General features: G+C 42.9%; 2 protein-coding genes across 11 annotated transcripts in view; one reads left to right on the top strand and one right to left on the bottom strand.

The window, feature by feature from the left end:
* Positions 1-22,438, top strand: part of plcb4b (phospholipase C, beta 4b) — a 100,644-nt gene that overhangs the window by 71,411 nt on the left and 6,795 nt on the right. For 5 of the 10 annotated variants that reach the window (XM_073933853.1, XM_073933851.1, XM_073933859.1 and 2 more), the window contains 12 exons: positions 404-455; positions 960-1,062; positions 7,701-7,865; positions 8,907-9,111; positions 10,804-10,892; positions 10,979-11,114; positions 12,140-12,189; positions 12,282-12,347; positions 12,438-12,553; positions 15,916-15,991; positions 16,063-16,238; positions 16,772-16,873. In XM_073933853.1, the coding sequence (XP_073789954.1) occupies positions 404-455; positions 960-1,062; positions 7,701-7,865; positions 8,907-9,111; positions 10,804-10,892; positions 10,979-11,114; positions 12,140-12,189; positions 12,282-12,347; positions 12,438-12,553; positions 15,916-15,991; positions 16,063-16,238; positions 16,772-16,873 (1,336 nt within the window). Of the gene's footprint in view, positions 1-403; positions 456-959; positions 1,063-7,700; positions 7,866-8,906; positions 9,112-10,803; positions 10,893-10,978; positions 11,118-12,139; positions 12,190-12,281; positions 12,348-12,437; positions 12,554-15,915; positions 15,992-16,062; positions 16,239-16,771; positions 16,874-22,438 lie in introns of all 10 variants that reach the window. The other 5 variants (XM_073933852.1, XM_073933850.1, XM_073933858.1 and 2 more) reach the window with 1 other exon arrangement.
* LOC141379480 (uncharacterized) lies at positions 1,784-6,508 on the bottom strand. Its single transcript, XM_073933849.1, has 2 exons — positions 6,421-6,508; positions 1,784-6,244 (listed from the first exon to the last, which is right to left on the bottom strand). Exon 2 carries the CDS (start codon positions 6,179-6,181, stop codon positions 1,988-1,990), a length of 4,194 nt encoding a protein of 1,397 aa, XP_073789950.1. The 5' UTR covers positions 6,182-6,244; positions 6,421-6,508; the 3' UTR covers positions 1,784-1,987.

Genomic DNA, 22,438 nt, shown 5'->3' with positions numbered 1-22,438 from the left:
TAACCACCTCATGTGGAACTCTGAATCTGCGTCTCATTTCAGAGTCTGCTGCTGTCCACCAGAGATCACATTTCAGTCACAGACGCATGTTTAGAGAGTCTTCCTGACCGACTGAATGATATGAAATACGCTGTTTTCCACTATCTGGCAACCCGGCTGCTGAAATATAATTGGCTTAACTGGCATTGAGCAGGTTAAAGAGGCCAAAACAAAGACAGACCCATGTAACGCACAGCAGAATCTCTGACTTCACTGAGCATGTTTCTGAATATCTGCATGCATGTATTAATGTCATGTTATAGTATGCAAACGCTTCATTCTGCAGGTCTAGAGTATGCTGCATTTACTGTAGTGTAGTGTGTGTAATGCGGTGTGTGTGTGTGTGTGTGTGTGTGTGTTTCAGATCTGGGCATGCAGCTGAATCAGGGGAAGTTCGAGTATAATGGCGCGTGCGGGTGAGTGTGTGTTTCCATTAGATGCAGCGTCACATCGCATTATCTGCAGCCCGCGGCGGCATCCACTACACACACACACACACACACTCACATTACACTAATGACGCTCGCTAAACATCACACACACTTTCTCCAGCAGAGATCCAGCCGGAGGACACACACTCCACTGAGATTACCAGCCCACGAGCGTCAATATCACAGAGCCTTAATGTCCTGTGTGAGAGAGAGAATGAGTGTGTGTGTGTGTGTGTGCGTGTGTGTGCGTGTGTGTGATGGGGAATGTGTAATGGAAAGCTCGGATCATTAATCTTCTTTAGAACAATTAATCAGAAATAATGAATACCTGTCCTGAAGGCAGAGCGCAGTGCTGTGTGTGTGTGTGTGTGTGTGTGTGTGTGTGTGTGTGTGTGTGTGTGTGTGTGTGTGTGTGTGTGTGTGTGTGTGTGTGTGTGTGTGTGTGTGTGTGTGTGTGTGAAACTGTGCTCACTCATGCGTCTCCTGCAGGTATTTGCTGAAGCCAGATTTCATGCGGCGTGGGGACCGAATGTTCGACCCGTTCTCTGAGACGCCGGTGGACGGAGTGATCGCAGCAACCTGCAGCGTACAGGTGACACACAACACACATTATTATCTCACAATCACCTGCTGGATCATGCTTTTTTCCCTCCTCCGACACTCCCCCCTAAACAGAGCTGGACACGCCCACTTTCCTGACTTTTCCTGAAGTAGAGGTGTGAATACACCCTGCTGAAACAGGGGGTTTCATGACCCTTTAAGTCAGAACTCTGGCTGGGCCACTGCAAAACAATCATGTTTTACCACCTTATCATGTTTTGGATCATGGTCATGCTTGAAATATCTATATTAGTAGTTAGCACTGTCATCTCACAGTAAAAAGGTTGCTGGTTTGAGTCCCAGCTGTGGAGTTTGCATGCTCTCCTCGTGTTGCTGTAGGTTTCCTCCGGGTGCTCCAGTTTCCCCCACAGTCCAAACACATGCGCTATAGGGGAACTGATCAACTAAATTGGTGGTAGTGTAAGTGTGTGTGAATGAGTGTGTATGGTAAGGTTGTGCAGTTTACTGGTACTTTAGTATCTCCAAAATACTGGTGGTGCCACTGTAGTTTGTAAACGGTAGTATCGTCATTAAGGATATACAGAATATCTGTACAAATAAGTACATGTAGGTGCTCAATAATAGGGGAATTATGGGTGAAATTTAAGTATTATAATGTATAGAGTAAAGCATTTGTGACAATTTGCTTTATTTTGTAGATTTGAGTTATGTAGCGAGGCAGAGGGAAAACACAAACACCGTAGATAATGTTACAAACAATGCCCCGGAGGGTGCCTTTATTTACAAGTGATATTGGGGTGAAAGGGTGCTCTTCTTAAAGGTGCGTGCTCAAGTGCTCCGGGGAGATGGTGAAGGCTGGTGAGATGTAGAGTGTTGGATCGGTCACGAGCTGGACTCGGCTGTGGGAGAGACAGAGAGAGACAAGCGTTAGCGCAGGGAGTCATGTCAAATGAAGCTCACTTCCTTCTGTGTGGGGCTGGCTTATATCTCTCCCTGGCTGATGAGGTCCAGCTGTGAGCGATCCGAGGTTGATGAGAGATCCAGCTGGTGTGGATTTGTGCCCAGGGCGACGTGGTATTACATGGCTCGCTACATTCCCCCCCCCTTAGCGTCGTCCTGGTCCTGGGTGTCCTGCGAAGGAAGAGCAGTGTATTGAGAGGGGGGGTAGAATGTTTCGACAGACCTGCCCATCCTGACCAGAGCCGTGAGAGTCCGTCTGCGTTTCCGTGGGAGGCCCCGGCTCGATGTTGTACGTCGAAGTTGAAATCCTGGAGCGACAGGAACCACCTGGTGACCCGAGCGTTGTTGTTCTTCGCTGTCGCCATCCATTGTAGCGGGGCGTGGTCGGTCACCAGAGTGAATTTCCTGCCAAGGAGATAGTATCTTAGCTCCAGGATTGCCCACTTGATCGCCAGGGCCTCCTTCTCCACCGTTGCATAGCGGGTCTCTGCGGGGGTCAGCTTCCGACTCACGTACATTATGGGATGTTCTTCATCGCCGTGGACCTGGGAGAGGACCGCGCCCAGGCCCGAGTCGGAAGCATCCGTCTGTAGAATGAAGGGGCAGCCGAAGTCAGGTGCGTGCAGTACCGGTGAGGACGTGAGGGACTTCTTTAGGGCTCGGAACGCATCGTCGGCTTCCTTGGTCCATCTTATCCTCTCCGGCTGCCCCTTTCTGGTCAGGTCTGTCAAAGGGCTGGCTATGGATGAGAAGTTAGGTATGAAACATCTATAGTAGCCCGCTAACCCCAGAAATGCACGTACCTGGGTCTTTGTGGTGGGTTGTGGAGTTTCCTGTAGTGCCTTGACCTTGTTTTGCTGTGGCTGTATGAGACCTCGTCCAATGTGGAACCCGAGGTATCTGGCTTCGGCTAGACCCAGGTGGCATTTCTTGGGATTAGCTGTGAGCCCAGCCCGTCGAAGATCTAAGAGCACCCTCCGTAACCGGGATAGGTGTTCTTCCCATGACTCTGAGTGGACGATGAGGTCGTCCAGGTAGGCTGCTGCATATGGCTGGTGGGGCCTCAGCAGGATGTCCATCATTCTTTGGAATGTGGCTGGGGCCCCGTGGAGCCCGAAGGGAAGAACCCGGTATTGCCAGTGCCCACCGGGTGTGGAGAAGGCGGTTTTCTCCTTGGCGTCTTCACTGAGTGGTAACTGCCAGTAGCCTTTGGTGAGGTCGATGGTTGAGATAAATCGGGCTCCACCCAGCCTATCCAGCAGCTCGTCCACCCGAGGCATGGGGTATCCGTCGAACTTGGAGATCTCATTGAGTTTCCTGAAGTCGTTACAGAAACGGAGGGTGCCATCGGGTTTGGGGACCATCACTATTGGGCTGGACCACGGGCTACGGGATGGTTCGATGATGCCTAACCTTCTCATCTTCTGGATCTCCTCGTCGATAGCCAGCCTGCGAGCCTCTGGAACTCGATAAGGCCTTTGCCGGACGATGGTGCCAGGAGGAGTGATAATGTTGTGTTGGATGATGGAGGTTCGGCCCGGTTTCTCTGAGAACACATCCTTGAACTGACCAACCAAGGCTTGCAGCTCCGCCTTCTGGTTTGGTGAGAGTTGCTCACCAATGTGGACAACGGGAAGAGTTTCTTCAGCGAAGGCAACGAGATGACCTGGAGCTGCAACCCACTTCTTCATAAGATTTATGTGGTAGAGTTGTTCTTCCCGTCTTCGTCCCGGCTGACGGACTCGATAATTTACCGGCCCTACCCTTTCTACCACGGTGTATGGTCCCTTCCAGGATGCGAGGAACTTCGACGTTGTGGTAGGTATGAGTATCATCACCTTGTCCCCTGGGTGGAACTCTCTGGGTTGGGCGGGCCGGTTATACAATCTCTGCTGGGCGCGCTGGGCTTCGGTCAGGTGTTGTTTGACGATGGGCATGATTTTGTCGATGCGTTCTCTCATGTCCCGTACGTGTTCAATCACCGACCGCTGGGGGGCTGGTTCCTGTTCCCAGGCTTGACGAGCCACATCCAATAGGCCTCGGGGTTGGCGGCCAAACAGCAGTTCGAAGGGGGTAAATCCTGTGGAGGCCTGGGGGACTTCCCTGATACCGAATAACACGTACGGGATCATGAGGTCCCAGTCGCGCCCGTCCTCTGCCACCACCCGTCGGAGCATCTGCTTCAGAGTCTTGTTAAAGCGCTCGACAAGGCCGTCCGTCTGTGGATGATATACAGAGGTTTTTAGCTGTTTTACCTTGAGTAGGTGACAGAGGTCTGCCATCAACCGGGACATGAAGGGGGTGCCCTGGTCGGTCAGTATCTCCGTTGGGATTCCCACTCGACTGCATAGCAGAAACAGCTCCTTCGCGATGGCCGATGACGTGGCTTTCCTCAGGGGAATCGCTTCAGGGTATCTGGTGGCATAATCGAGGATAACAAGGATGTGCTCATGTCCCCGGGCCGACTTCGGCAAAGGCCCTACCAAGTCCATACCAATTCGGGTGAAGGGCACATCGATGATGGGTAGCGGTATTAGAGGGCTGGGGGGTGGTCGTTGGGGAGACGTTCTCTGGCAGATGTCACATGCCTGGCAATACCTCTTTACTTCCCCGTCTAGCCCCGGCCAATGGAAACGGTCGCGGATCCTTTTCACCGTGTTGGCCGCTCCCAGATGTCCCGCCATCGGGTGGGTATGTGCCAGTTCTAAGACCGTCTCCCTCTTGGTCCTCGGAACGACCAGTAGTGTCTTCTTTTCCCCCCGCCTCTCTGCGACACAGTACAGCAGACCATTTTCCACAATGAAATGTGGGAGGGGGTGAGGGCTGGGAAGTCGCTCATTTCCGTCGATGATCCGTACTTGTGGCCAACAGTGTTTGAGCGTTTCATCTTCCCTCTGTGCTCTGCCAAAATCACCTCCTGCGGTTATCTGTTGAAACAGATCAAAGTATAGATTAGCAGATATAGATGACTCACCCCCTCTGTCGCTCTCGGTGGTCATCAGCGCTGGTTTGCGGTCCCGATGAGCCCGTGGCTTGTTCTTCTTTGAACGAGCCGATGGAGCGTGGTGGTGAGTTAGGAGTTCGTCGAACCCCGGCCAGTCTCTGCCCAGTAAGAGGGACACAGGAAGGTCTGGAACAACCCCGACTTCGATTCGCCAGCTACCTGGTTTCGCCGCGATGGTTACTCTTCGGGCGGGTACGTGGCGGGTATCACCATGCACACACGTGATCGGAATTCGCCCTTTGCTTTCATGATGGTATTTTAAAGTTTTCGGGTGAACCAGAGTGATGGCGCTTCCTGTGTCTAAGGTGGCCGTTTGTGTTTTTCCCTCTAGCTGGACTTTATGGGTGGGAGCTTCGGGAGGGATATTGCGGTGAACCGCGCACCCTGCTGTCCAGGCCGGGGTCGAGTGCGTCGTCGGCTCGGTGGGCATCGGCTCGTCCATCGGGCTGGGGACCGCTGGTCTGCCGCCTGGTCGCGCTGTGCCCTCCACCGGTCGCCAAGGTGCACTTACCCTCCGGGGTGGCAGAGCCGCTCTCTCCCCATTATCTCGGGCGATGTGAGCTTCAGCCAGCTCGATCGCCTCCACCAGGGTGGCCAGTGACTCAGGATTTCGCATGCTGGTGAGTGTTCGCAAACGTCGGGGTAACGCACGCATCATCTTCTCGATGATCACCTTCTCAGCGACCTGGACCGCCGAGGGATCTCCTCCCAATAACCATAGCCTTCCCAGGCGAGAAAGTTGAGCTGCTTGGGTTCTCACTGGTTGTTTCTCGTCGTAAGACCACTGGGAAAACTGTTGGGCTGCGCTGATTGTGGATAGCCCCATTCTGGCTAATATTTCCTTTTTTAACGCTTTGTAATCTTCATTTTTAGGTGTCTCTAGTGAAAAATATGCTCGTTGCGCTTCTCCTGTGAGAAACGGAGCCAACATTCTCGCCCAGTTTTCTTTTGGCCAGCCTTCTCTCTCGGCAATAACCTCAAAGGTATGTAAATAAGCGTCAATATCATCCAGGTCGCTGAGTTTAGTGAGATGATGATGCGCACTCACTTCGGGAGTCGGATGGTGTCTGGCCGCCTGGCGGAGCTGCTGTTCCAGTCGATCCTGTCTGGCTGTAAGCTGCTCAGAGATGGAATTCTGTTTCCTGGAGATCTCCACTAGGTGGAGCAGTACCTCTTCCACCGACATGGCGACGGGATGTTGACAGCCGAGTAAGAGGAAGCGTGGGAGAGAGAGAGAGCGGATGCCTGTCTGTAACAAACACAGAGAAAAATTCAGCGGTTATTTTCTACTTAATGGTGAGTGTTTCTTCTGAATTTTTCCCTCTGCAATGCCCGCATTCTCCACCAGTTGTAGCGAGGCAGAGGGAAAACACAAACACCGTAGATAATGTTACAAACAATGCCCCGGAGGGTGCCTTTATTTACAAGTGATATTGGGGTGAAAGGGTGCTCTTCTTAAAGGTGCGTGCTCAAGTGCTCCGGGGAGATGGTGAAGGCTGGTGAGATGTAGAGTGTTGGATCGGTCACGAGCTGGACTGTGGGAGAGACAGAGAGAGACAAGCGTTAGCGCAGGGAGTCATGTCAAATGAAGCTCACTTCCTTCTGTGTGGGGCTGGCTTATATCTCTCCCTGGCTGATGAGGTCCAGCTGTGAGCGATCCGAGGTTGATGAGAGATCCAGCTGGTGTGGATTTGTGCCCAGGGCGACGTGGTATTACATGGCTCGCTACAGTTAATACAGTATGGCGATACTATGTGGAATCATGATACTTCAGCTGGTATAGTACTGTAGCCTAAATTTATGGGATCATGACAACCCTAGTGTATGGGTGTTTCCTTGTATTGGGTTGCAGCTGGAGGGGCATTCGCTGTGTAAAAAACATATGCTAGAATAGTTGGCGGTTCATTCCGCTGTGGTGACCCTTGATAAATAAGGGACCAAGCCAATGAAAATTAATGAATGATATATACAAAGACTGAAGGAATCTGGAGGAGTTTCAGTGCGTAAAGGACACGAGCGCAAGCCTGAGCAGAGCAATCGTGACCTCCGACCCCTCAGGGGGCGCTGCATCAAGAGTCCTCATTCAACTATGAGCCAGATCAGCACATGGGCTCAGCACGACTGCGGCATCCACAAACGCCAGTCAAAACTTTACTATGCCAATAGGAAGCCCTATGTTAACAGTGTGCAGAAGGACCGTCCACTTCTGCCCGCAGTCCCGACCTGTCTCCAATAGAGAATGTGTGCTGCGTTATGAAGCACAGAATGAAGAGCCTGTACTGTTGCTTACCTTAAGACTTGTTTGCAGGTAGAATGGGGCAGAATGACCCTGAAACACTTCATCACTCGCTGTCTTCAGTCCCTAAACGCCTTTAAGTGTTGTGAAGAGGAACGGCAACATGACACTGATACAACCGTTTCTGAAATGTGTTGCAAGAACCAAAATCTGGAATATGAGTTTATTTATAAGAATAATGATCATGAGGAAGACGGGAAATGATGTCTGTTGTGTGGTCTGCACTGAAACTCATGTCAGAGTAAATCTCTGCTTATTTTATCTGTGTTCCCCACACTGTCAGCTCTGCCTGATTTGGGCTTGTGTGTGTGTGTGCGTGTGTGTGTGTGTATTCTGTTGTGTATTCTATTGTTAGCTGTAAGTTGAGCTGTCGTATGAGCCTTGTTGTGTGTTGTGTGTTGTTCCTCAGGTGTTTTCAGGTCAGTTCTTATCAGATAAAAAGATCGGCACGTATGTGGAAGTGGACATGTACGGCCTTCCCACCGACACCATCCGCAAAGAGTTCCGCACACGCATGGTGATGAACAACGGCCTGAACCCGTACTACAACGAGGAGCCCTTCGTCTTCCGCAAGGTACACACACACAAACACACACACACACATACTGTCGGGTTTGATCAGAGATCAATTATTAATTGATTATTGATTAATTATTGATTGATGAGTGATTGATGAGTTTGAGCATTTGGTGAGTGTTTGGTGAATCTCACATCATCTAAGATTGAGAGAGAGTTTTGTACAGAAATGGTGATGGTTTAGGAACTCCAGCACTGATACAGCAGCTGAGGATCTGCACACACACACACACACACACACACACACACACACAGTGAGGCTGAGATGTTGGTAATGTGCTGATGCAGCAGTGTTTGCGTCTCTCGGCCGTGACACTGACACCACAGACACAGACCATAAATCAGCACTGCCGCAGTGCCACTGCGCGCGCACACACAAACACACACAGGCACACACACATACACACACACATGCACAGACTAAATTGGTTTCATGATTCTTACTATTTTCACAGAGGATGATTCCCGCAGGCTGTGTTTTGTCTGTTACAGTGAGAACATTACACTTCTGTTGTGTTTATAAATGCACACACACACACACACACACACACACACACACACACACACACAAACTAGCAGCAAAGGCATCTTTACAAGAGAACAATGAAATCTGTATTTACCTGCATTATGTACACACACACACACAAACACACACAAATTCAAACAAAGAGACACACAAACACACACACACACACACATACAAACAGACACACACACAAACAAACAAACAGACACACACACACACACACATACAAACAGACACAAACACACACACACACACAGATTCAATTTGTTGCTGTGATTTTGTTGTCCAGTGCTGCTCTCACTAAGGTCCTGTACTGTGTGTGTATCAGTTGTGTGACAGTGCTGTATCCCATCATGCCTCAGTGTTTGAGCGATTGTTGATGTCTGTCTGTCTGTGCGTGTGTGTGCATGTGTGTGTGTGTGTGTGTGTGTGTGTGTGTGTGTGTGTGTGTGCGCGTGTGTGTGCGTGCGTGTGTGCGTGTGTATTTGCGTGCGTGCGTGTGTGTGTGTGCAGGTGATTCTGCCGGATCTGGCCGTGTTGCGGATCGCAGTGTTCGACGACAACAGTAAGCTGATTGGTCAGCGGCTCCTGCCTCTGGACGGCCTGCAGGCGGGATACAGACACATCTCACTGCGCAACGAGGGGAACAAACCGCTCTCACTGCCCACCGTGTTCTGCAACATCGTGCTCAAAACTTATGTGCCCGACGGCTTTGGCGGTGAGACACACACACACACATATGCTCAAACACACACACTCAAATACACACAAATACTCTTAACACACACTAAGGGTGGTTTATCAAGCCCACTCACCTGCGTGGAGCACACTCATGCATCATGGCGTTATGTGCTGCAGTGTGTGTGTGCGTCACTAAAGAGGCCGGTCTTTACTCTAGTGTTGAGCTGGGAGAGTGTGTCTGAGCCTCGGCATTATCAGGAAGACTATTCCAGAGTTCAGGAGCCATAAATGAGAAGACTCGACCTCCTTTAGTGGACTCTGCTGTTCTGGGAGTTTAGAGATCTTCAAGAGCGGGTTGGGTTGTAGCGAGACAGAAGCTGGGTCAGATAAACAGGAGCTGGGTTATGTACAGCTTTATAGGTAAGAAGCAATAATTGATGATCAATACGGAACTGAACAGCAGCCGGTGTCAGGAGGAGAACACTGGGGGGATGTGGACATATCTGCTGGAGCTGCTGAGAACTGCAGATTCACTGACTGAAGCTTATTAATAGAGGATGCTGGACCACCAGAGCATTACAGTCGTCTCATCTAGAGCTCATACAAGCATCAGCTCGCTTTACTGAGTCTGAGATGGAGAGCATTCTTCATAACTTAGCGATATCTCTCAGATGAAGGAAGACGGTTTCTGTGACATGAGAGATCTGATGTTCAGCTGCTGTCTAATATGACACCCAGATCTTTTATAATAGTGCTAACGCTAACTCTGTATCCTCTAATTGTAGATTGAGTTGTGAGATCTGCTGTGTACAGGATTTAGGCCCAATAAGTAATAATTCTGTTCTGTCTGAGTTTAAGGGAAGGAAATTGTTGGTCATCCAGTCTTGAACATCTCTAATACACTCAGTTAGTTTAGACAGTTCAGACGTCTCGTCAGGTTTAGTTGAAGTATATAATTGAGGATCATCTGCAGAGCAGTGAAAGCTGATCCCATGTCTTCTAATAATGTCTCCCAGTGGCAGCATGTAGATTGTAAACAGCAAAGAGCCTAAAACTGATCCTTGAGGCACCCCATACTGCACTGGGCAGACTGGTGGAGGCGTCCATTAATATTCACACACTGGTAACGGTCAGTTAAGTATGACCTTAACCATTGTAGAGCCTGTCTATGGACACCTGTGGAATATAAGCGGTTTATGAGGATATTGTGGTCAATGGTGTCAAATGCCGCACTGAGATCGAGTAAAACTAATAGCGAGACGCACCCTCGGTCAGCAGCTAAGAGTAAATCATTGGTTATTTTCACTAAGGCGGTTTCTGTACTGTGGTGAGCCCTGAAACCTGACTGAAACACTTCAAAAATATTGTTCGTCTGCAGAAAAGAGCATAATTGAGTAGAAACAACTTTTTCTAGTATTTTAGACATAAATGGAAGATTTGAGATAGGCCTATAGTTAGCTCAGTTGTTGGTGTCTGGTTGCGGTTTCTTAATGATAGGCTTAATAACAGCTAGCTTGTAAGAGTTTGGAACATGGCCTATAGATAAAGAAGAGAATGAATCTGAAGTATGAGACACACGCTCACACACACACACACACACACACAACACACACACACACACACACACACACACACACACACACACACACACTCAAACGTGTGTGTGTGATCTTCTTATTGATCATCTATCAGTGATTATTGATCTTCATTGTGTGTTTGTGTTCTCCAGCCATCGTTGATGCACTGTCTGATCCAAAGAAGTTCCTCACCATCGCTGAGAAACGAGCAGATCAGATGAGGGCGCTCGGCATCGAGACGGTGTGTGTGCACACTGATGTGTGTTTGTGTGTACTGACGTGTCTGTGTGTGTACTGATATGTGTGTGTGTGGGTGTGTGTGTGCAGAGTGACATCGCAGACGTGCCCAATGAGAGCTCTAAGAGTGATAAGAAGAGTAAAGTGAGTCAGGTGAAGAGCAGCGTGACGCCGCAGAGCAGCGCAGAGACCAACAACACACACAACAACACCAACGACACCAGAGGTGGTGAGACACACACACTCTGCATACACACTACCCTAGTAGCAAAGAATTCTGGCCCAGATTTGGCATAAAGCTGGCACAGCAGGCATTCATCCGGCACTGGCACACAGCATGTGGGCCAAACATGGCCCGGGTTTGGCAGAGGTGGCACCGTCTTTAAGGCGGCACAAAAGATTTGGGCCAAATGAAAAACGTAGTATTTGGCCCAGATTTAAAAATTTGATAAGTGGGCCATGTGAGTTTGGCCAGTCTTGACCCACATTTAAAATACACTAAAATCATTTTTGAGTAAAGAAAAAAAATTCTACCAATCAGGTCACTTTGAGAAAAAGCGTGCCCATAGTGTGCCTAAAGCGCATCACTCCATGGGTTTATCAATGTCATTGCAATCGTGACACACCAACCTATCTGGCCCAGTTCAGGCCCAGTTATGAGTTATTAACTTGGCTGAGACTTGGCCCAGATATGGTCTGTGTTTGGCCCTTGTCTGGAAGCCAGATTTGGTCCAGTCATGTACCGTAATTCACTGCGGCATGTGGGCCAAGCAAAACCTGATTGTGTGGGCCAGAGCTGGGCCAGAGAAATTTTGCTATGTGGGTACATATACAGACACACACACACACACTGCCAATAAGAAAGTAAAGATGGTGGCAGTGTGTAAAGGCATAGATAATACTTCCCACAGGTGTTCATTACAGTGTTGTCATCAGCAGGGAATCTGAAGAGAGACTCAGAGTGAGGAAAGGTCTCAGAGCATTTAACATATCATAATATTTTATCCTAGGGACACACACTCTCTATACACACACTCTCTATACACACACACACACACACACACACACATGAAACTGTGTGAAATAAGTCGTCTGCTCAGTGTGTGATGATAAAGCCTGCTCATAACATGCCACATGACACATCCTCTTGGTTATGTTAATATATACAGGCGTTATGGATGAGTGATGATGAGGTGTGTTTCTGTCTGTTGATCTGAGGTGACTGAAGCTGATTGTTTCCTCTGTTTCCAGATCATTCTGTGGTCAATCAGGTGAACATCGAAGACTTAAAGCAGATGAAGGTAAATGTTCTGAGTCAGTTCATCAGGTCTCACTGATTTGTTTGACGGTCTGCGTCCGACTCTTCAACAGTGTGTGTTATTTTAATCATCAGACCTTCATTAAACTGCTGAAGAAGCAGCAGAAGGAGCTGAACACGCTAAAGAAACGTCACGCTAAGGTCTGCAGGTCACGCCTGACACGCTTCTGTCCACATGTCTAACACTGATTCAATAACATTAGGAGATAATTAAACATGATCTGCTTGCAGGAACACAACGCCATGCAGAAATCCCACTGCACACAGGTGGACAAACTGGTGGCTCAGCACGACAAGGAGAAGAACACCCTGGAGAAACTGCTGGAGAAGGCCATCAAGAAGAGAGGGTGAGTCCAGCGAAGCAATCAGACTGAGTCAGTCATTCCTTCTGATCTAAATCAGTCTGAATCAGTCATTCTGTCTGATCTAAATCACTCTGAATCAGTCATTCTGTCTGATCTAAATCAGTCTAAATCAGTCATTCTGTCTGATCTAAATCACTCTGAATCAGTCATTCTGTCTGATCTAAATCAGTCTAAATCAGTCATTCTGTCTGATCTAAATCAGTCTAAATCAGTCATTCTGTCTGATCTAAATCACTCTGAATCAGTCATTCTGTCTGATCTAAATCACTCTGAATCAGTCAATCTGTCTGATCTAAATCACTCTGAATCAGTCATTCTGTCTGATCTAAATCAGTCTAAATCAGTCATTCTGTCTGATCTAAATCACTCTGAATCAGTCAATCTGTCTGATCTAAATCACTCTGAATCAGTCAATCTGTCTGATCTAAATCAGTCTAAATCAGTCATTCTGTCTGATCTAAATCACTCTGAATCAGTCAATCTGTCTGATCTAAATCACTCTGAATCAGTCAATCTGTCTGATCTAAATCACTCTGAATCAGACAATCTGTCTGATCTAAATCACTCTGAATCAGTCATTTTGTCTGATCTAAATCACTCTGAATCAGTCAATCTGTCTGATCTAAATCACTCTGAATCAGTCAATCTGTCTGATCTAAATCATTCTGAATCAGTCAATCTGTCTGATCTAAATCACTCTGAATCAGTCATTTTGTCTGATCTAAATCACTCTGAATCAGTCAATCTGTCTGATCTAAATCACTCTGAATCAGTCAATCTGTCTGATCTAAATCACTCTGAATCAGTCATTCTGTCTGATCTGAATCACTCTGAATTAGTCATTCCTTCTGATCTAAATCACTCTGAATCAGTCATTCTGTCTGATCTAAATCAGTCTAAATCAGTCATTCTGTCGGATCTAAATCACTCTGAATCAGTCAATCTGTCTGATCTAAATCACTCTGAATCAGTCAATCTGTCTGATCTAAATCAGTCTAAATCAGTCATTCTGTCTGATCTAAATCAGTCTAAATCAGTCATTCTGTCTGATCTAAATCACTCTGAATCAGACAATCTGTCTGATCTAAATCACTCTGAATCAGTCATTTTGTCTGATCTAAATCACTCTGAATCAGTCAATCTGTCTGATCTAAATCACTCTGAATCAGTCAATCTGTCTGATCTAAATCATTCTGAATCAGTCAATCTGTCTGATCTAAATCACTCTGAATCAGTCATTTTGTCTGATCTAAATCACTCTGAATCAGTCAATCTGTCTGATCTAAATCACTCTGAATCAGTCAATCTGTCTGATCTAAATCACTCTGAATCAGTCATTCTGTCTGATCTGAATCACTCTGAATTAGTCATTCCTTCTGATCTAAATCACTCTGAATCAGTCAATCTGTCTGATCTAAATCACTCTGAATCAGTCATTCTGTCTGATCTGAATCACTCTGAATTAGTCATTCCTTCTGATCTAAAACACTCTGAATCAGTCAATCTGTCTGATCTAAATCATTCTGAATCAGTCAATCTGTCTGATGTAAATCACTCTGAATCAGTCAATCTGTCTGATCTAAATCATTCTGAATCAGTCATTCTGTCTGATCTTTATCACTCTGAATCAGTCATTCTGTCTGATCTAAATCACTCTGAATCAGTCAATCTGTCTGATCTAAATCACTCTGAATCAGTCAATCTGTCTGATGTAAATCACTCTGAATCAGTCAATCTGTCTGATCTAAATCATTCTGAATCAGTCATTCTGTCTGATCTTTATCACTCTGAATCAGTCATTCTGTCTGATCTAAATCACTCTGAATCAGTCTATCTGTCTGATGTAAATTACTCTGGATCAGTCAATCTGTCTGATCTTTATCAGTGTGAATCAGTCATTCTGTCTGATCTAAATCACTCTGAATCAGTCAATCTGTCTGATCTAAATCACTCCGAATCAGTCAATCTGTCTGATCTAAATCACTCTGAATCAGTCAATCTGTCTGATCTAAATCACTCTGAATCAGTCAATCTGTCTGATCTAAATCATTCTGAATCAGTCATTCTGTCTGATCTTTATCACTCTGAATAAGTCATTCTGTCTGATCTAAATCACTCTGAATCAGTCAATCTGTCTGATCTAAATCACTCTGAATCAGTCAATCTATCTGATCTAAATCCCTCTGAATCAGTCAATCTTTCTGATCTAAATCACTCTGGATCAGTCAATCTGTCTGATCTTTATCAGTGTGAATCAGTCATTCTGTCTGATCTAAATCACTCTGAATCAGTCAATCTGTCTGATCTAAATCACTCCGAATCAGTCAATCTGTCTGATCTAAATCACTCTGAATCAGTCAATCTGTCTGATCTAAATCACTCTGAATCAGTCAATCTGTCTGATCTAAATAATTCTGAATCAGTTAATCTGTCTGATCTTTATCACTCTGAATCAGTCATTCTGTCTGATCTAAATCACTCTGAATCAGTCAATCTGTCTGATCTAAATCACTCCGAATCAGTCATTCTGTCTGATCTAAATAATTCTGAATCAGTCAATCTATCTGATCTAAATCACTCTGAATCAGTCATTCTGTCTGATCTAAAATACTCTGAATCAGTCAATCTTTCTGATCTAAATCACTCTGAATCAGTCAATCTGTTTGATCTAAAACACTCTGAATCAGTCAATCTGTCTGATCTAAAACACTCTAAATCAGTCAATCTGTCTGATCTAAATCACTCTGAATCAGTCATTCTGTCTGATCTAAATCACTCTGAATCAGTCAATCTGTCTGATCTAAATCACTCTGAATCAGTCAATCTGTCTGATCTTTATCACTCTGAATCAGTCAATCTGTCTGATCTAAATCACTCTGAATCGGTCATTCTGTCTGATCTATGTCACTCTGAATCGGTCATTCTGTCTGATCTAAATCACTCTAAATCAGTCAATCTGTCTGATCTAAATCACTCTGAATCAGTCAATCTGTCTGATCTAAACCACTCTGAATCAGTCATTCTGTCTGATCTAAATCATTCTGAATCAGTCAATCTGTTTGATCTAAATCACTCTGAATCAGTCAATCTGTCTGATCTAAATCATTCTGAGTCAGTCAATCTGTCTGATCTAAATCATTCTGAATCAGTCATTTTGTCTGATCTAAATCACTCTGAATCAGTCAATCTCTCTGATTTAAATCACTCTGAATTAGTCAATCTGTCTGATCTATATCACTCTGAATCAGTCATTCTGTCTGATCTAAATCACTCTGATTCTGTGGTTCTGTATGATCTGAATGCCTCTTCTCACTATGCTGTCCTGACGGGTTTGTTGTGTTCAGAGAGACTAACTGCTCTGAGTTGAAGAAGGAGACGGCGGTGAAAATTGAAACTCTCACGACAGATCATAAAGAGAAGGTAATACTAATGACCTTAATCTAATCCCTCACAGAGCAGCAGACCAACACAACTGACATGTTTTGTCTCAGGTGAAGGACATGGTGGCGCAGCACACTAAGGAGTGGTCAGAGATGCTGAGCGGCTGCAGCTCAGAGGAGCAGGAGCTGAAGGACACACACATCACACAGCAGAGCGAACTCCTGAAAAGGCTGATGAGCAGCGTACAGGAGCAGCAGACCAGCCAGATGAAGCTGATCCACGAGCGGTACACACACACACTCACACACACACCGCTCAGCTGGAGCTGTTCCATGAGCGCTGAGATGTTTCTTTATTCCTGATGTGTTGAGCTGTTTCCTCTGAAGAGCTGCAGATGCTGCCGTCATGACTGTAGCGTTTACACTCATTACACAGCCACTGATAGACTGAAGAGTGCAGACAGAGCTGTAAAACACACATCCTTAATAACAAGCTCCTTAATGAAAAACACTGGCCAACCAGGAGCTTTCTCAGCAATATGAGAATGTGGTACAGCAGTACAGTAGAGCGAGTAAAGACCAGCTCTAGAATAATGAGTATATTGATCTGCACTGTCCTGTTAACATGATCAGACATTAATGATGCCGGAGCTCCAGTTCATTATTCTGATGGAGAAACACTCTTCAAAACACACAGCGCTGCGTCTGTCTGGGCATGTGTGTGTGTTAATATTGTGTTGTGTGTTAATAAAGTGTGTGGGTTGTAGGGTGTGTGTGTGGGTGTTGTGTGTTAATAGTGTGTGTGTGTTGTGATTCGCAGACAAAGTAAAGAGATGAAGGCCAATCAGGCAAAGAGCTCCATGGAAAACAGCAAAGCCATCAGCCAGGACAAGAGCATCAAGAACAAGGCGGAGCGTGAGAGGTATATATACACACACACAACATCACTATCATCACACAACATCGCCATAATCCCAAACAATCAAGATATAGGCATCAAGAACAAGGCGGAGTGTGAGGTGAACATGCACAACATCACTATTATCAGATAATCACAATGATCACACACAATCACTAAGATCATACACAATTAAACATAATCAACATGGTCACACATAATCACTATAATTGCAATGATCACTCAAACATTATAAACACTACATCACTATAATCACACACGTTGCTAATAATCACACTAATCACTAAAATCACAGACAATCCAAATGATCATAAAAAAATTACAATGTTCAAACACAATTACTATAATCACAGTCACTATCACCATAATCACATAATCACAATTAAAAACAACTGTAGAGGATCGTCTTGACTTATGCAGGGATAATCACACACAATCACAATTATAATACACAGAATCACTGCAATCACAGTGATCACTATAATCACACAATAACTATAATCACACACAATCACAAACAATCACTGCAATCACTGTAATGACCATAATCACAAACAATCACTAAAATCACTACAATCATTATCAATATAATCACTACAATAACTATAATCACACAATCACTATAACCACAAAATCACTATAACCACACAATCACTATAACCACACAATCACTATAACCACACAATCACTATAATCACACAATCACTATAACCACACAATCACTATAATTACACAATAACTATAATCACACAATCACTATAATCACACAATCACTATAATCACACAATCACTATAACCACACAATCACTATAATCACACAATCACTATAATCACACAATCACTATAACCACACAATCACTATAATCACACAATCACTATAATCACAGTCACAATGGCTATACACAATCACTATAACCACACAATCACTATAATCACACAATAACTATAACCACACAATCACTATAACCACACAATCACTATAATCACACAATCACTATAGCCACACAATCACTATAGCCACACAATCACTATAACCACACAATCACTATAACCACACAATCACTATAATCACACAATAACTATAATCACACAATCACTATAATCACACAATCACTATAATCACACAATCACTATAACCACACAATCACTATAATCACACAATCACTATAATCACACAATCACTATAACCACACAATCACTATAATCACACAATCACTATAATCACAGTCACAATGGCTATACACAATCACTATAACCACACAATCACTATAATCACACAATAACTATAACCACACAATCACTATAACCACACAATCACTATAATCACACAATCACTATAATCACACAATCACTATAATCACACAATCACTATAACCACACAATCACTATAATCACACAATCACTATAACCACACAATCACTATAACCACACAATCACTATAATCACACAATCACTATAATCACACAATCACTACAACCACACAATCACTATAATCACACAATCACTATAATCACACAATCACTACAACCACACAATCACTATAATCACACAATCACTATAATCACACAATCACTATAATCACACAATMACTATAACCACACAATCACTATAACCACACAATCACTATAATCACACAATAACTATAACCACACAATCACTATAACCACACAATCACTATAACCACACAATCACTATAATCACACAATCACTATAATCACACAATAACTATAACCACACAATCACTATAACCACACAATCACTATAACCACACAATCACTATAATCACACAATCACTATAACCACACAATCACTATAATCACACAATCACTATAACAACACAATCACTATAACCACACAATCACTATAATCACACAATCACTATAGCCACACAATCACTATAACCACACAATCACTATAATCACACAATCACTATAACCACACAATCACTATAATCACACAATCACTATAACAACACAATCACTATAACCACACAATCACTATAATCACACAATCACTATAGCCACACAATCACTATAACCACACAATCACTATAATCACACAATCACTATAACCACACAATCACTATAATCACACAATCACTATAACCACACAATCACTATAACCACACAATCACTATAATCACACAATCACTATAACCACACAATCACTATAATCACACAATMACTATAATCACACAATCACTATAATCACACAATCACTATAATCACACAATCACTATAACCACACAATCACTAAAATCACACAATCACTATAACCACACAATCACTATAATCACACAATCACTATAATCACACAATCACTATAATCACACAATCACTATAACCACACAATCACTATAATCACACAATCACTATAATCACACAATCACTATAATCACACAATCACTATAACCACACAATCACTATAATCACACAATCACTATAATCACACAATCACTATAATCACACAATAACTATAATCACACAATCACTATAACCACACAATCACTATAATCACACAATCACTATAACCACACAATCACTATAACCACACAATCACTATAATCACACAATAACTATAATCACACAATCACTATAATCACACAATCACTATAACCACACAATCACTATAATCACACAATCACTATAACCACACAATCACTATAACCACACAATCACTATAACCACACAATCACTATAATCACACAATAACTATAATCACACAATCACTATAATCACACAATCACTATAACCACACAATCACTATAATCACACAATCACTATAATCACACAATCACTATAATCACACAATCACTATAACCACACAATCACTAAAACCACACAATCACTATAATCACACAATCACTATAATCACACAATCACTATAATCACACAATAACTATAACCACACAATCACTATAACCACACAATCACTATAATCACAAAATAACTATAACCACACAATCACTATAACCACACAATCACTATAACCACACAATCACTATAATCACACAATCACTATAACCACACAATCACTATAATCACACAATCACTATAACCACACAATCACTATAACCACACAATCACTATAATCACACAATCACTATAGCCACACAATCACTATAATCACACAATCACTATAACCACACAATCACTATAATCACACAATCACTATAGCCACACAATCACTATAATCACACAATCACTACAACCACACAATCACTATAATCACACAATCACTATAATCACACAATCACTATAATCACACAATAACTATAACCACACAATCACTATAACCACACAATCACTATAATCACACAATAACTATAACCACACAATCACTATAACCACACAATCACTATAACCACACAATCACTATAATCACACAATCACTATAACCACACAATCACTATAATCACACAATCACTATAACCACACAATCACTATAACCACACAATCACTATAATCACACAATCACTATAGCCACACAATCACTATAATCACACAATCACTATAGCCACACAATCACTATAATCACACAATCACTACAACCACACAATCACTATAATCACACAATCACTATAATCACACAATCACTATAATCACACAATAACTATAACCACACAATCACTATAACCACACAATCACTATAATCACACAATAACTATAACCACACAATCACTATAACCACACAATCACTATAATCACACAATCACTATAACCACACAATCACTATAATCACACAATCACTATAACCACACAATCACTATAATCACACAATCACTATAACCACACAATCACTATAATCACACAATCACTATAACCACACAATCACTATAACCACACAATCACTATAACCACACAATCACTATAATCACACAATCACTATAACCACACAATCACTATAATCACACAATCACTATAACCACACAATCACTATAACCACACAATCACTATAACCACACAATCACTATAGCCACACAATCACTATAACCACACAATCACTATAACCACACAATCACTATAATCACACAATCACTATAACCACACAATCACTATAATCACACAATAACTATAATCACACAATCACTATAATCACACAATCACTATAATCACACAATCACTATAACCACACAATCACTAAAATCACACAATCACTATAACCACACAATCACTATAATCACACAATCACTATAATCACACAATCACTATAATCACACAATCACTATAACCACACAATCACTATAATCACACAATCACTATAATCACACAATCACTATAATCACACAATCACTATAACCACACAATCACTATAATCACACAATCACTATAATCACACAATCACTATAATCACACAATAACTATAATCACACAATCACTATAACCACACAATCACTATAATCACACAATCACTATAACCACACAATCACTATAACCACACAATCACTATAATCACACAATCACTATAGCCACACAATCACTATAATCACACAATCACTACAACCACACAATCACTATAATCACACAATCACTATAATCACACAATCACTATAATCACACAATAACTATAACCACACAATCACTATAACCACACAATCACTATAATCACACAATAACTATAACCACACAATCACTATAACCACACAATCACTATAACCACACAATCACTATAATCACACAATCACTATAACCACACAATCACTATAATCACACAATCACTATAACCACACAATCACTATAACCACACAATCACTATAATCACACAATCACTATAGCCACACAATCACTATAATCACACAATCACTATAACCACACAATCACTATAGCCACACAATCACTATAACCACACAATCACTATAACCACACAATCACTATAATCACACAATCACTATAACCACACAATCACTATAACCACACAATCACTATAATCACACAATCACTATAATCACACAATCACTATAATCACACAATCACTATAATCACACAATCACTATAATCACACAATCACTATAACCACACAATCACTATAATCACACAATCACTATAATCACACAATCACTATAATCACACAATCACTATAACCACACAATCACTATAATCACACAATCACTATAATCACACAATCACTATAACCACACAATCACTATAATCACACAATCACTATAATCACACAATCACTATAATCACACAATCACTAAAACCACACAATCACTATAATCACACCATCACTATAATCACACAATCACTATAACCACACAATCACTATAACCACACAATCACTATAATCACACAATCACTATAACCACACAATCACTAAAACCACACAATCACTATAATCACACAATCACTAAAACCACACAATCACTATAATCACACAATCACTATAACCACACAATCACTATAACCACACAATCACTATAATCACACAATCACTATAATCACACAATCACTATAATCACACAATCTCTATAATCACAGTCACTATCACTATAACCACACAATCACTATAATCACACAATCACTATAACCACACAATCACTATAACCACACAATCACTATAATCACACAA

This window comes from Danio rerio, chromosome 20 (genome assembly GCF_049306965.1).
Source record: "Danio rerio strain Tuebingen ecotype United States chromosome 20, GRCz12tu, whole genome shotgun sequence".
Lineage (NCBI taxonomy): Eukaryota > Metazoa > Chordata > Actinopteri > Cypriniformes > Danionidae > Danio > Danio rerio.
This window is presented reverse-complemented; position numbering and strand designations above follow the sequence as displayed.

Coding starts and splice junctions, on each gene's coding strand:
- LOC141379480 (XM_073933849.1), bottom strand. CDS start 6,181: ATGTCGGTGGAAGAGGTACTGCTCCACCTAGTGGAGATCTCCAGGAAA.